Here is a 14,029-nt window from a genome sequence, read left to right as displayed (position 1 = left end):
GAAAACAAATGAAATTGATCAGAAACATGCCAGTATAAGAGGGGAGCTTACACCCCACAATTCTTCTCTTTAAGTAGAATCTACTATGTACTGACTGCTGGTCCACTCATGAATGCTGTGTTTACTCCACTTTAATTAAGCGTTTTATGGAGTAAACGTCAAACGAGTCAGCCAATAGAAATATCTATTTTTTATGCTTTATGAAAAATAGTTATTTCGTGTTTTAAATGTATGAATGTCTTTCCATTAAGGCTAAAAAACGTATAATAAAAACAGGACTGTATGTCGAACCGAGTTTCCCACTTTCAAAAACTCGACTGCTACAGGTGGCGCTTGCGTGGGGAAGGTTTGCTACACGGGTTTGTGACGTGGTGCCATGCGGAATACCCATAGCTGTAGAGTGGTGCAATTGTGCTACACTTAGTTGAACATGTGATATTCCATGGGCTACGCCAGGTGTTGGAAAGGGGCTAATCCCTCGTTTTATGCATACCCAGTTGTCCTGTTTGAATTGCCCTCCCAACTATTTCAAAGATTCTCAGATCAGTGAACGTTTCGGTTTTAAGACCAGATTTAAGTAAAGACGAAGGTCACAGTGCCTTTCCATCATACAAACAGCAAAAGGTAAAGCCATGAGGAATTAATCTAAGACAGTGAAATTTCTTATCCCTAAATGAATATTTCGGCTCTATATCCAAGGGCCATCCTCAGCAAAGCACATATAAAAATGAAATAAAACTTACAATAAAATGCGTGATCATTAAATTCTGGTTGAACTTGCCTGTTGTGATTCTAGGACTGTTTTAACTTTAGTTTTAATAATATAGCTTTTTATTATGTTTTATTTTGTTGTTATATGTGCTTTGCTGAGGACAACCCTTGGATATAGAGTCGATATATTCATTTAAAGATAAAAAATTTCACTGTCTTAGATTAATTCCTCATGGCTTTACCTTTTGCTGTTTGTATAAGACCAGATTCCAGTCGTCTGTTTAGGCAGGTTTTACTATGCTTTACTTATGGTCAGTTTGGTAATGTATTACCATTTAATAGCAACATTAATGCGAACTACAGGTCTTATTACAAGTTCTCGTTTGTATTTTTTTTTATGATACAGTGTGTATGCATCTGAACAAAGATAATACTTGAATAAAAATCGTGAAGAGTATTTAATTTCTTGTTTTGTTTTTTCTTTGAATTAAATAAATATATTCAAGATAGGATAGGATTGCGAAACAAATTATAAATACCGAATAATCTCTAATGATTGCACAAATCTGAATCTAAATTCATTTTCATCTATTTAAATTCTATCCGCATGTACTGTGTTTGGATCTATATAAAAACCGGGAGAAAAAATTCATGAAGAAAATAATGCACCGAATAACTTGAAATATATTAAAAACAGGATATTTTTTATATGATAAAGAAATATACATGCATAGAAATGCTCACCAGCACTCCACTCTGAGCAAGTATGATTGAGCCTGGAGTATATATGTTACCGTGAATGTCCGAAATCTGGTTAATGTCGACATTCACCAGTGAATGTTCGACATACCTTTTTTTTCTCCAATATATGCCGGTCAACTTTCCAATTTAATGCAAGGTTTGATGATGACAGGTTACGTTAGGTTTGGTTGGGTTCGATTTTTAACCCATTTCTGATATTAATAACCAAATTTAACCTAACCTAAAATTCAAAGGAAAGAAAAAGTATTTTGGACATTCACCGATGAATGTCGACATTAACCAGATTTCAGACATTCACGGTTACATATATATATATATATATATATATATATATATATATATATATATATATATATATATATATATATATATATATATATATATATATATATATATATGTATATATCTTTGATGATATTTTATCTTTGATAATTGTACTTTAGTTCGAAAGCAAATACACTTCTCCGAGCATTGTTATGTAAAAGCTAAACTTTGATTTGAATAGTCGGGTTTAAGGGGCCTAGGTGTGGTCTTAAAAACGAACGAAGAGTTAAGAAAAGTCCTTCAAATGAATATGAAGTCGCATCGTACTGCGAGAGATCTCTGTGGCTTTTCAGAGTGCACAAAAGTCGCACTGCGATTTTGCAAAATTTGCTAATGTGATCTCTATGCACAGATTTCGGACATTCACTGAAACATATACGTATATAAATTACAAAAAAGCCCGTTGTGGCATACTAATTAGATATATAACTGCTTGGAAAAGTTAAAGTTTCGATCGTTTTAAGATTCTTCAATCGTTAATCGCAAATATCGTTAATATCGGTATTAAATTAATGTTTCGATCGCTAATATCGATTTTCTTACAGTTGTTCCTATGATTTATAATATTTTCTTATATAACTCACTTTTTTTAAGTTAAAAAACTTGTTCCTTCCCTCCCGAAGTTGTTCCTCCATCCCAGAAAAAAATAACTTTTGTGTGCCTTTATTATTCTGTTAATTTATAGGTAGTTGATTTAATATTCTAGCTATTACATCAAGTCAAGCAAACCAAAACACTTGGCTATAAAGAGGAGGGGAGTGAAATCGCTTGATTCGTTGCAAGGCAATCGCTTTTCAATAAGCCTTTTCTCTTCTATTTTGTTGTTACTCAAGGTCATTCACTTGGTACTGGTGTAGCTGATTTTGAAGAGGGCGGGTGATGTCTTATGGAGGGGAATCTCTCAACAGTTACTCTTTGGATAATCCTTTAGATATGAGGAACAGTCAAAATTACAAAGGACAGAACTTAGAATACCGAAAATTACGTTCTTGTTCTGTATATCCTAATAATATTTTCCAGAGAGAAATATTTCCTCACAATCATTATTTCTAAAACAATTCATTGATCTTAAAAAAAATCGTCTTCGATTTTCTTAAGTATGTTTTAATATTGTCTGCTTCACTTCAGTTGGAGGGCGGCGAGGGAGAGCTTGACCTTCTAGATTTTGGACAATTGTGATCATTTAAAAATGTCTTGAAAATTTCTTAAAACGTCAAATAAGCCCTCTCCCGATATTCTATGGTCACTGATTCGATATGATCAACCCTGGGAAAAAAACAAACAAACAAATCCGTGATCTTTCTTCTTGCAAAAAATGAAAAATTTCACATTTTTCAATGTGATGCAATGAATAGGAGCTTGAAACCTCTACAGTAGATTCTTTGATATGCTGAATCTGAAGGTGCAAGTTTCATTAAGATCGTTTGACATTTTGGGTTGTATTTGGGTTGCCACTAAATTTTGACCTTTTGTTCCAATTATTTAGGAATGACCCCTGAAACACAAGGGCCATTTTATTAGAATAATAAGCTTTGTTAGAAGACACAAAAATAATAACCGTAAAGGGTGAGGTATTGAGGAGGGGTGACCCCCTCATATACGTAGTAATTTCTGTTCGTTTTAAGTTTTAATGTTGCTCCTTACATTCAGTTGAAAAAACTTTTCTTCATTTAATTTCTTATCGTTTTTTAAATAATCCAGGGAAATCCGGCTCTCCCTCCATCAAAAATTCCCTTCCCCCACGAAAAATTCCTTCATGGAAAGGTCCTCCCAGGTACCACCCCCCCATCAGACCCCCCCTAAAATGTCTGTATGCTTCTCAGTTACCAATACTATATGTAAATAATGGGCAAAGCTCATAGATTGCAGCCATTCCCCGGGGGCTGTACGGATTTTCAAAGACATAGTTATTGTTTATTTCGACTATGCTGAACAAAATGGCTATCTAAAATTTTAATCAAGTGACTTTTGCAAAAAAGGGGCGTGGGAGGGGGGCTAGTTACCCTCTAATATATTTGCTCATTTAAAAAGGCCACTAGGACTTTTGATGTCAGATCAGATGAGCCCTCTCCCGATCTTCTAGGATTACTGGTTCGATACGATTACTCCTGGAAAAAAAAATCCACGTTTTTCTATATAGGAGCTTGAAACCTCTACAGTAGGGTTTTTTGATACGCTGAATCTGATGGTGTGATTTTCATTAAGATCATTTGATGTTTCGGGTTGTTTCTCCATTTTCAAAAATTGGGAAAATTTTCTCAGCTCGTAACGTTTGATGGGTAACATTGAGACCTGACACAAGTGATAATAGATTTTTTTTTTTCTGAAATTTTCTTTAAAAAAATGGAAATCGAAAGGCTCTACCTTAGGTATTTAGTAAGCCCCTTTAAGATATTCAATTTATTTTAGGAACGTCATTTCAATATTTTGATAAAATCCGTAAAACTCGGATAAAAGTTGTGTTGCTCTGCACCGTATGGTTTTTCTTTATCGTTTATCGTTTTTAAGTTCTTTTTTCGAATTTGAACTAAATTTGCATCGACAGGTTGAACGAATTAGGAATAGCCCATTCACTACGCTTCTGACTTTAGGAATCCCCCCCCCCCTGACCTTGATTAGGGTAGACCAAGAAAATCTGGTGTCATGTTTGTTTTAAGTCACGCTATTCGTCAATTCATGGAAGACTATTTTGAGCTCAGTTTATTGCCAAGCTTCTTTTAACCATGTCTCCACAATAAAGCCATTTTTAGTGGAAGTTTCTTACATTTATAGTGGATTTTTCTTAGCCATGTTTCTGCCATAGATGCAATCCATAACTGCAATCCCTAATTTCTGACAATTGAGAATATCTTCTTTTTAGGTTCTTTGAGCTTTCACAGAAGAAAAAGATTAAGCTTGAAGGGCGACACGACAACACAGATACAACACCAGCAGGCTATTTTCATATTAAATCTGACAAGTCAACACCAAAAGAAGGTAAATTGAAGATACAAATTTTTGGGTAATTCTCGATAGAGGAGTAGAATTGAGTTTCTTTTTCAGTCTTGTTCAGCAGAAAAATGCTTGTCTAGTCCCTCCAAATAATCTGAAAGGTCGCTACTGCTCTTGACTGCTGTTAAAAAAGCAGCAAAACTTGAAATACAATTTTCAATGATGACAAATATTTGTACAAATAAACCACGTAAAGTCCAATTCATAATGCTTAGCTAAACATAAATGTCTAGTATAATCGTTATCTGCCAGTCATAATTTGCCCCCTCTTTTATAAGCAGCTCTGATTAGCCGAAGTGAAGATAGCTATAAATTGATGTTAGCTGAACCAACGTATGAACGGGCTTAAGCTAAGTAAAGTTGGTAACTAATGCCTACTTTTCTTGTCCTAAAAACCTTTCAGGAGCAATTTTTGACGAACAAACATGTTTTTGTGAGTCAACAGAAAACTTGTCTTGATTCTCCTGCTGACTTGGCGCCAGCGCCGCGAGAGCAGACACTATCTTTCTCCAATAGACCTGGTCTTTAGCTGCCGCGGGTGTATCTTCATGTCTTATGCTTGCCTTACTCAGAAAATGATGCACCATCTTGCTCTTGGGCGACCGCGTGATCATTTCCATCCAGAGACCACTGGTTACAGTCATATACGATGGGACAGTTAATAATAATTGTTGGTGAGTCTTTCCAACAAATAAATGTTGTCGGAGGAAATTTTGATGAATTTTAGCTTGAAATTCAAAGAATTTGGATTATCAACCTAAATCTTGTAAATTTCTTTGTTTGGCCGACTGCTTTTGTGAGTTTTACATTTAGCTGTCTTTTTTTTGAAACTCTGAATACTATTTCAAAACTTTTTTTTGGTTTTAGGGCTCTATTTATGTTAAAGTTTATGCCCCACCGAATGTGACGAAAACTTTTTGTCGGGTGGCATCTGGGCTTCCATGCATCTGCTAAAAATGGCTCGTAGCGAATTGGGCTGGCGGGATCTTCCATTATGTAAAAATACCTGGGGCATTTGAGGCTAAATTCATAAATGAGAGGATGAAATTTATCGCTTACTCAACTTATGTGAAAATACCCCTTACGCAACTACAAAATAACTTGTAATTGTATTTTTGTATTTTTCATAATTTGTATTTTTCACAGTGGTATGTATGTATTTCATCATACATTTTTAGTAAATGTTTTGAAGGAGTCCATTTCAAGAAACAAATGCCATGATATAACACTTTTTTTTATTATCAAGATCTGTTAGTATCTCTTTCTTTAAAACAAAATAGTCTGTATGTCAAAACTGTTTCTGGACTTCTTCCCCTGTGGAGGTAGACTAAGACCTGGTGGGGCTCTCGGACGAGTGACATTCCCTTGGATAAAAAATTTGTATATGAAAATGCTAATTAGGCCTTTAGGGCATTTAAACTAGTTTTTTTTTTCTAAAATGTAGGCCTCCAGACTGAGGGTCCTTACCGCTTTTAATGGGTCTCAATTGGGAGGCTAAAATTAGGATCACTTCTTTCTGTATTTCTTTTTTTGGAGTCACTGCTTTTTTTGTATATCTTCACTTGAAAAACAAAGTCTTTTATAAATTAATTATTTGGTAATCTAAATCTAAGAGAATATGATACATTTTGTTTAAAAACCATAAGCAGACCCCTCAAGTTAAAGGGTCTTGTAATGCAGTCTATACTTGCCTTTTTAGATAAGATGGTCTTCTTTAGCCATCAGTAGTTGGTAATCTAAACCATATTGCTAGATAATATCCTTAATGCCAGAAAAATTAACAGCGCCATTTAGCGTTTGACGTTTCTTGACATTTTTTTCAAGCCTCTTTATTGTTTTTGTTCTTAGAAACTTAGATCAGACATCAATTACTACGCTAATTTTGTCAAATATGCAAATTACACTAATTTTGCCTTATTGCACTGAAAAATTCTAAGAAACGTCAAGCGTTAGATGGCGCTGGTGATTTTTTTTGTTGACACTAACGACAGTTTCCACTCTTATAGGTTACCAATACTCTGATAGATAAACGTGGAAGCATCGTCCACGTTCTTTAAAAGTAACAATTAGATAAGAGTTTTTTTTTCAGGAGGACGCCAATATTACTTTTTAATTAAGCATATTTCGTCCCCCAATCGGTGATTACTTGGAATTGACTGCAGTTAGCCTTTAATACTCTGCTTTATTAAGTTTGTTTAATTAAGCAATAAAACTAAGCCAAATTCTACGTATAAAACTAAGTTTATTTTATTAATGATGGCAATTCTTATGATAGAGAGAAAAATGCCAAGGTTTATTGTTAATTTACAATTGTTATGAAACCAAAATTGTGACTATTTAGACCATTTATTAACCATTAAGTGCAGTTAAAATTATTTTTCTGGAAGGTTTCGTTCTATAATTCAGTTGTATAGCGCAAAAACTGCGTACATTAGGCTCACATTGAAAAAAGTTGCTGCGATAGGCTATATTCGTAAATTGAATCACTGGGCAATTTTAATTGTTCAGTTCACATAGGATTGTCTCTTTTATGAATGTTGCTGTTGATAATAAAAATTATAACAATTTGTTATTTTTGTTGCTGTTAATAAAAAACATTTTACATGGATGTTATAAAATTGTCGCTGTTATTGAAAAAAAATGTTTGCAATTTTTTGCTGTTGTTGCTGCTGCTGTTGTCGATTGTTGTTGTTAATAAAATAATTACGTAACTGTTACTTTTATATAGAAAAAATTGCTTGAGTTGCCTGAGAAACCCAGAATTTTTTTTTCTGCTTAAATTGCTTATAAAAGCAAAAAAAATGTTTTGAAATTTTTTGCTGCCGCTGTTGCTGCTGCTGTTTTTGATTGTTGCTGTTGATAAAAAAAATTCCATGGTTGTTGTAAAATTGTCGCTGTTATTGAAAAAAAATAGAATCTTTTGCTGCTGTCGTTGCTATTGCTGTTGTTGATTGTTGCTGTTGATAAAAACTAACATTTTGGATGGCTGTTACTGTTATATAGAAAAAACTGATTAACCCTGATTAGCCCTGAACTTGTTTGACTGCGTAAATTGCTTATAAAAGCCAAACAAAATTTTACCTCGGAAACCGAATTGCCGTGACGACCATAAATTGCTCTAGTGTGAACATGTGTGTGTGCTTAGGGTAAGTCGCTACTTTACAGTGAAACAGATGTATTCAGTTTTTTTTTTGTGGAAAATCTCGGCTGAACGGTTGGTGCAGTCAGATTTAATTTCGCTCTAAAAATATGGCTGGAATCTAAACTTTAAGTTTTTAAGTTTTTTTTGAAAGATTGACTTGATAACTAGCCCATACGAATTACTGTCAGTGTTCCTGATTGGGGGGGGGGGATATTCTCCGTGCTTGATTTTGAAAAATACCTTTTTTTGGCTTTTCATAAGAAGATTTGTTTTTTTCCTATTTCTATTGAAAAATCGAATAAAACAAAATTTCCCCCTTCTTATATTTTTATGAATACACTTTGCCCCCCCCCCCTCATTTTGAAAAAATGGTGCAACTGAGTCCTGTACCTTCCAATCTTTACTTAAAACCGTCTTCATCACCTGTTAATTAAGACAAAAAATTGCATATTCATTCGAAACTGTTCACTAAATAAAAAAAACAGAACAAAACTAGAAAAAAAATAATCTAAGATGGTATTGGTTAACGCGGCTGATTTTAACAGTTAGATAATATTAGGCCCGTTTTAGGCTTGTCAATCTGCTAAGATTTTGTATGTTTCGATAGAAAATAAATTTGTAAGAAAAGCTATGGACTTGACTTCACTTCAGACGCTATTCAAGGACCGAGAGGATATCGTCAGCCTTTTCAACGTTTAGTGAGTTACTTAAATTTAAGCACTGTCGATTGAGACCAGTAAGCTGTAATATCTTAGGACTTTGGCTGGATAAAAAAAATATTGAGAATGGTGTAAGATCAGATACCTCGGAGATTTGAACAAAAAAAAAGGACGAAAGAATCTCGCAAAGAAAGATTAAAGGGAAATGGAAACTTTCTGGGGGGGGGGGGTGTAAAGAGGGAGGCTTTGAATAGATTGGGATGGAGGAGGAGCATGCGTAGCTGTGTTGGCCTCAGGTTGCTTGGTGTTGTGGTGAGTTGTTGCTATTGGTAGTAGTAGTAGTAGTAGTAGTAGTAGTAGTAGTGTCGTCATAATTTCACTATATAAGATTCTCTTTCAGCTTTTGGTATTCGCTGCATAGCTAATACAGCCAATGGTGTTGACAACTCCTGCTTTGAAGATACACCGTGGCCAGATAGCAATGCATTTCGAACTTCAATGGAGAACAATCATGGTGCTTACCTAAAGACGATGAGGCTAATGATGTCTTTGATTGGCCAGGCTGCTTCCATGGATAAGAATACGTGGCAGTCCTTGGCTGAACTGGCTGCAAACAGTGGCCTCAAAATATTTAAGGATCTTTCGCCACCCACTGCTGATGGGGGTGATGGTCCAATATACACTATTCGTAAGGCTCATTAATACTTTGGCCCTTAATTATGGTTAGATTACATATAACTAAAGACAAATATTGAAGATAAATTTTTTACTCCACATTGACCTGCCATGTCAAAGAACAAAAAACCAAAGAAAATAAAAACAAAAATGGGTTTTATAAGGGCAACAAAAATACTAAACGAAGCAAAAGGGATATTTACAAAGGATAACCGCCTCTCCTTGTTAGGGCTATAGGAACAAGTTAGAAGGAAACATGCTCACATTTTCTGAACGAAACCAACCGAAAAAAAAACAACGCGAAAAGCAAACAGAAAATACAAATAAAGCTGAAATTAGAAGAATTAAAAAACCTAAAAACCAAACAACGAGGTGAACCATCAAAAATAACAAACGGATAAAATTAAAATCAAAAAGTAATATATGTGTTTTTTATTAAAGTGTGGCTTTTCAAAAAAAAGATGCTCTGTGTTTCAAAGAAATTATTTAGGCCAGTAGAATGAAAGTTTTTGGAATTAGCTTAAATATCAACTCTTAGAAATCTTGGAATGTTTCATTCTCCTAGCCTTACTACTTTCTTAAAATTTCAGAGAAAGTTTGTCCAGAAATTGTTTTTTTTTTAATCAATGCACCTACAAAGACGTATATTCTGTACGAGTGTTTTTTTTTATTCATTTTAACGGAGAAAACTTTATTCATATCTAATTGTCAAAAGTTGCGACGGAAATGGTCGTTATATTTAGACAGAGCTTTGAACTGCTATTCGACACATTTTTATTTCTGAATAATATCCCCCCCCCAAGGCTTGCATCTTCGTGCGCTTACTCTATTACTAAAGTATACGAATCTCATGAAACTTACAAATGTATGAAAAACGTAAATTTTGTCCATGATCATCATAGTTCAGTTCCCTTTGGAGTGAAAGTGGAGAAGGCCGGTATTTCAAACGATTAAAGCGTAGATTGAGGAGTAGGCTTATTGTCTGAGGTGAACAAAGGAAGTGAATTGTGGAAAAATAACATAAGAAATTTGTATTTTGTAAAGTAGGATTTTTTTTTGGGGGGGGGGGATCGGTGGATTTATATACAGCTTTTAATTAGTTTTTGATCAATTGCCTATCTCAGATTGTCAGGCACTGTCATTTTGAGCCTGTTTGCTCTAACTGTTGTTTTGAAAAAAAAATTAGCACTTTGCTCTGCGCTATCTCTTTTGTGACTTAAAAAGGGTACTAAAATTTTCAATTTTCGTTCAAATAAGCCCTTTTTATGAAAATGTATGGAATCTGGTTAGATACGATTACACTTGAGAAAAAAATAAAAGAAAAAAGGATAATCTCTCATGAAAATATTAACCCACTACCAGTCCCAACTGCTCCTAATTATTAATCTCGAGTATGGAAGCCTTTATCCACTATGATGGCCAAGTCTATATGTCGCACGATCTATTATTCTGTGTTGATAAAACCTACCGTACCTTATTCAAGTCCAAATTATTTTTTTGCATTGTTACTAGTCATTCATAGTAACAAGCAGAGTTGGGGGTGCCTGGGCAAATTTAATTACGGCACCCCTCTCTCTTATAAATAAAAAAGGCCCAGAAGCCAGAGCCATGGTACCCCAGTCCCCAGACGTAGCCCCTCTCCCAGCCACGGTGCCCCTGGCACCTTGCTCTGGTTGTCCCACCTTTGAATGGTTCCGATAACAAGTAAGTTCAACTTACTGTCCTTATTATTTAGTGACGCAGATCAATGATTAATATTAAAGATCATCGCGGACTGGAAGAAATAGTATTTGCAACTTGCAAGCAGGGACGTATTTAGGATTTTTTCGGAGGGGGGGGTTAAAAAACTTTAAAAAAACGCATCAAAAATAGGTTTATATTCATTTTTTGTTACGTCTTGACGAGTCGGACAAACATTTTTTTTGGAGGGGGGAGGGTCAAACCCCATACCCCTCTGGATTCAGCCTTGTTTGCAAGAGTGGTAACTGGCGCTAACGGCGAAAAAATCACCAACTATATAACATCTGGAGTTTCTTGCCATCTTTTTTTCAAACTTTTTAATTGAGTTTCTTCAGAAACTGAGACCAAACATTTGTTGCTACACTAATTTTTCCAATTGCACCAGTTATACAAATTTTGGTCTTGTTACGCAAAAAAATGCTAAGAAACACCGATATCTATCCGGTGATTTGTTTTTGGACACTAGCCCCATTTTCTACTCTTATAAGTTACCAAGACCATTCCTGGATGGAGGGGGAGGGGGTGGTACTGGGTTTACCCCCCCCCCCTCAAAAAAAAAAATTGTCCAACCTACAATAAAATTAAAAAAAAAGACATATAAACAAACTTTTTATAGGTTTTACAGTTTTTGTATCCCCCTCCCCGAAAAAATACCCCCCCCCAAAGAAAAATACTGAATACCTCCTTGTAAGTTACCCATATGCTTTGGTGTGGAAATCTAAAAATTTTTGTTCTCTATAACAGCGGAACAAATTGTTTAATGGGAAGTGGTAAAGTAGCGTGAAAAAGTGTTTTATAATTCTTATTAGCAGCATTGACATTCAAGAAAGTGAAAAGGAAGTACTGGCACAGATCGAGCACTTTTTTAAAAGGGTAGATTCTTGATCTTGAAACAATTTCAATGACAGTTCATAATAGGGTGAGCAGGAGTTTGAAGCTGAAAACTTTATTTTTTAAATTATATCTCACTTATAAAAATTGTCGAGGGGCTTTTTAAAATCTTTTATATGCAATTGTTTAACTGCAAAAAAAAAGTTAAGACTCATTTTCAGATTACAAACTCACATTTGCCAGACGGTAAAGTACAATCAATTGACATTTTGTGACAAAAATCTCCCGTTATTTTTCGCATTTCAACGTAAAACGACAATTTTACTCTCATTCGATAGCTGAGACTCGGCTTTATTCATTTATCGAATATTGCTTTTAAATCTGCTCTACATTTTTTTCCAGATTGAAAAATGTTTTGAAAATTGGCTGAAAATCATATAAATAAAGCAAAATTTTCCTTAATTAAGCAAGTTTGAATCATTATCAAAGAAATGGTTTAAGTAATATCGCAATTTGGGCTAGTTGAATGGATAGAACTGAAACTAATGAATCCAACTTCTTGTACTTTTTGTATAGTTTGTATCTGTAGGCTTACCGGAAAATCACACTTACCTGAGGGAACATAAGCCTTAAGACACCCAAGTAAACCTAAGACTTGATAATCTAATAAATTCACTCTTTCCTCTTACTGGATGCAATATCAAGAAGGACCAACGGAAATGGGCCACAGTGTATTGGAAAAGAAGTATTGGAAGCCCTTGAACGGGGGTATTTTCTATAAATTATGGATCTAAATACATTCTAAGACCACACTGGCTATACATGACAAATGAAACTCAAGAGAGGAAATAAAATAACAAAATGAAAAATAAAATCAAAAAAAGGTGAAAAACGAGAATTTTGTCAGCCAGTGGCGAAACATAAAGAAGAAGAAATAAGCAAAAATATTTCGACAAGGACCTCCGCCAAGTCGTCCTCAGTGATAAACAAAAAAGAAAGAAAAGAAGAAAGGCAAAGGCAAACGTTGTAAGGCAAACTTCGAAAGGTTTGATTTTCGTTGGTTTCTTTCTTCTTTTCTTTCTTTTTTGTTTATCACTGAGGACGACTTGGCGGAGGTCCTTGTCGAAATATTTTTGCTTATTTCTTCTTCTTTATGTTTCGCCACTGGCTGACAAAATTCCTCGTTTCTTCCCCTTTTTTTTATTTTATTTTTCATTTTATTATTTTCTTTCCTCTCTGAGTTTCATAAATTATGGATCGCAATCATTTTGCACTTACACTGAATACCAAGGTCAATGGTAGAAGTTGGGTTGGAAACTAGTGGGCGCTGAGTTAGACAGCGTGCTCCTCACTCTGAGCGCAAAGAAATGAGTTGTGAAATCAGAAGCCGTCGGAAATATTTATGGATAATATTGGCCTAAGGTGTGCATTCTAATTAAGAGTGATAAAAAATAACTGGAAAGGTGAATATTATAAACAAGTTATGTAGAAATAGTTGAAAAACAGAAGTGTGTACATTAACTCTTTGATTTATCGAAGGATTTACCACTTTATTTCGAATAAATAAAAAATAAAGCTTAGTTGCTGCATTGTGTTCCAATAGAACCTTTTCACAAGCCTACTATGGGTGGTAAAGTAGACCTCGGTGGTCGGAGCTTGTGGACATTTTTCACAGTGTCGATTAGACTACATCACTCTGACTATTGAACCTGCTGGATGTGTTGATAGTGTCTCAAAAAGTCTAAGGCGCTTCCTTTGACTTATCATTCTTTAAAAATTGTTCGGTTTTTCTTTTTTAGCCTAAGATCGATGGTTTTCCATTGATTAGTTTTGGTTTTTGACGGCACAAGGGTAGGTCAGGAAATTAGTGATGAACCAAAGTAAACGATGAATAAGAATCTTTCCATCACTCATAGTTACCGTGTCGTTCAGCTTCCAACACGCCAGGATAAAAAAAACAGTTGCCTCAACTCCAACGCCATCTATGAACATTTTTTGGAATAAAAGTGCTTTGCCTGTTGCCTTGTATTTTCGGACTATGCTCCTAACTAGCTGTACTCCAACCAAATGATTGGATTTTCGTGAGTTTGATTTTATGTTTGTGGCTTATCACAGAATAAGAACACACAAAATGTCTTTAAAATTGAATCAACATTATATGATCTAATTTGATATGATATAGATTTATTACGTG

The 14,029-nt window shown here is 34.7% G+C and overlaps 1 protein-coding gene across 7 annotated transcripts in view; it reads left to right on the top strand.

Moving 5' to 3' along the window:
* Positions 1-14,029, top strand: part of LOC148939496 (solute carrier family 41 member 3-like) — a 273,122-nt gene that overhangs the window by 215,476 nt on the left and 43,617 nt on the right. For all 7 annotated transcript variants that reach the window (XM_089107152.1, XM_089107150.1, XM_089107153.1 and 4 more), the window contains 2 exons: positions 4,658-4,773; positions 8,990-9,277. In XM_089107152.1, the coding sequence (XP_088963278.1) occupies positions 4,658-4,773; positions 8,990-9,277 (404 nt within the window). The remainder of the gene's footprint in view (positions 1-4,657; positions 4,774-8,989; positions 9,278-14,029) is intronic.

This window comes from Artemia sp. Qi Xiang Cuo, chromosome 21, assembly GCF_049724085.1.
Source record: "Artemia sp. Qi Xiang Cuo chromosome 21, ASM4972408v1, whole genome shotgun sequence".
Taxonomy (NCBI): Eukaryota; Metazoa; Arthropoda; class Branchiopoda; order Anostraca; family Artemiidae; genus Artemia; species Artemia sp. Qi Xiang Cuo.
This window is presented reverse-complemented; position numbering and strand designations above follow the sequence as displayed.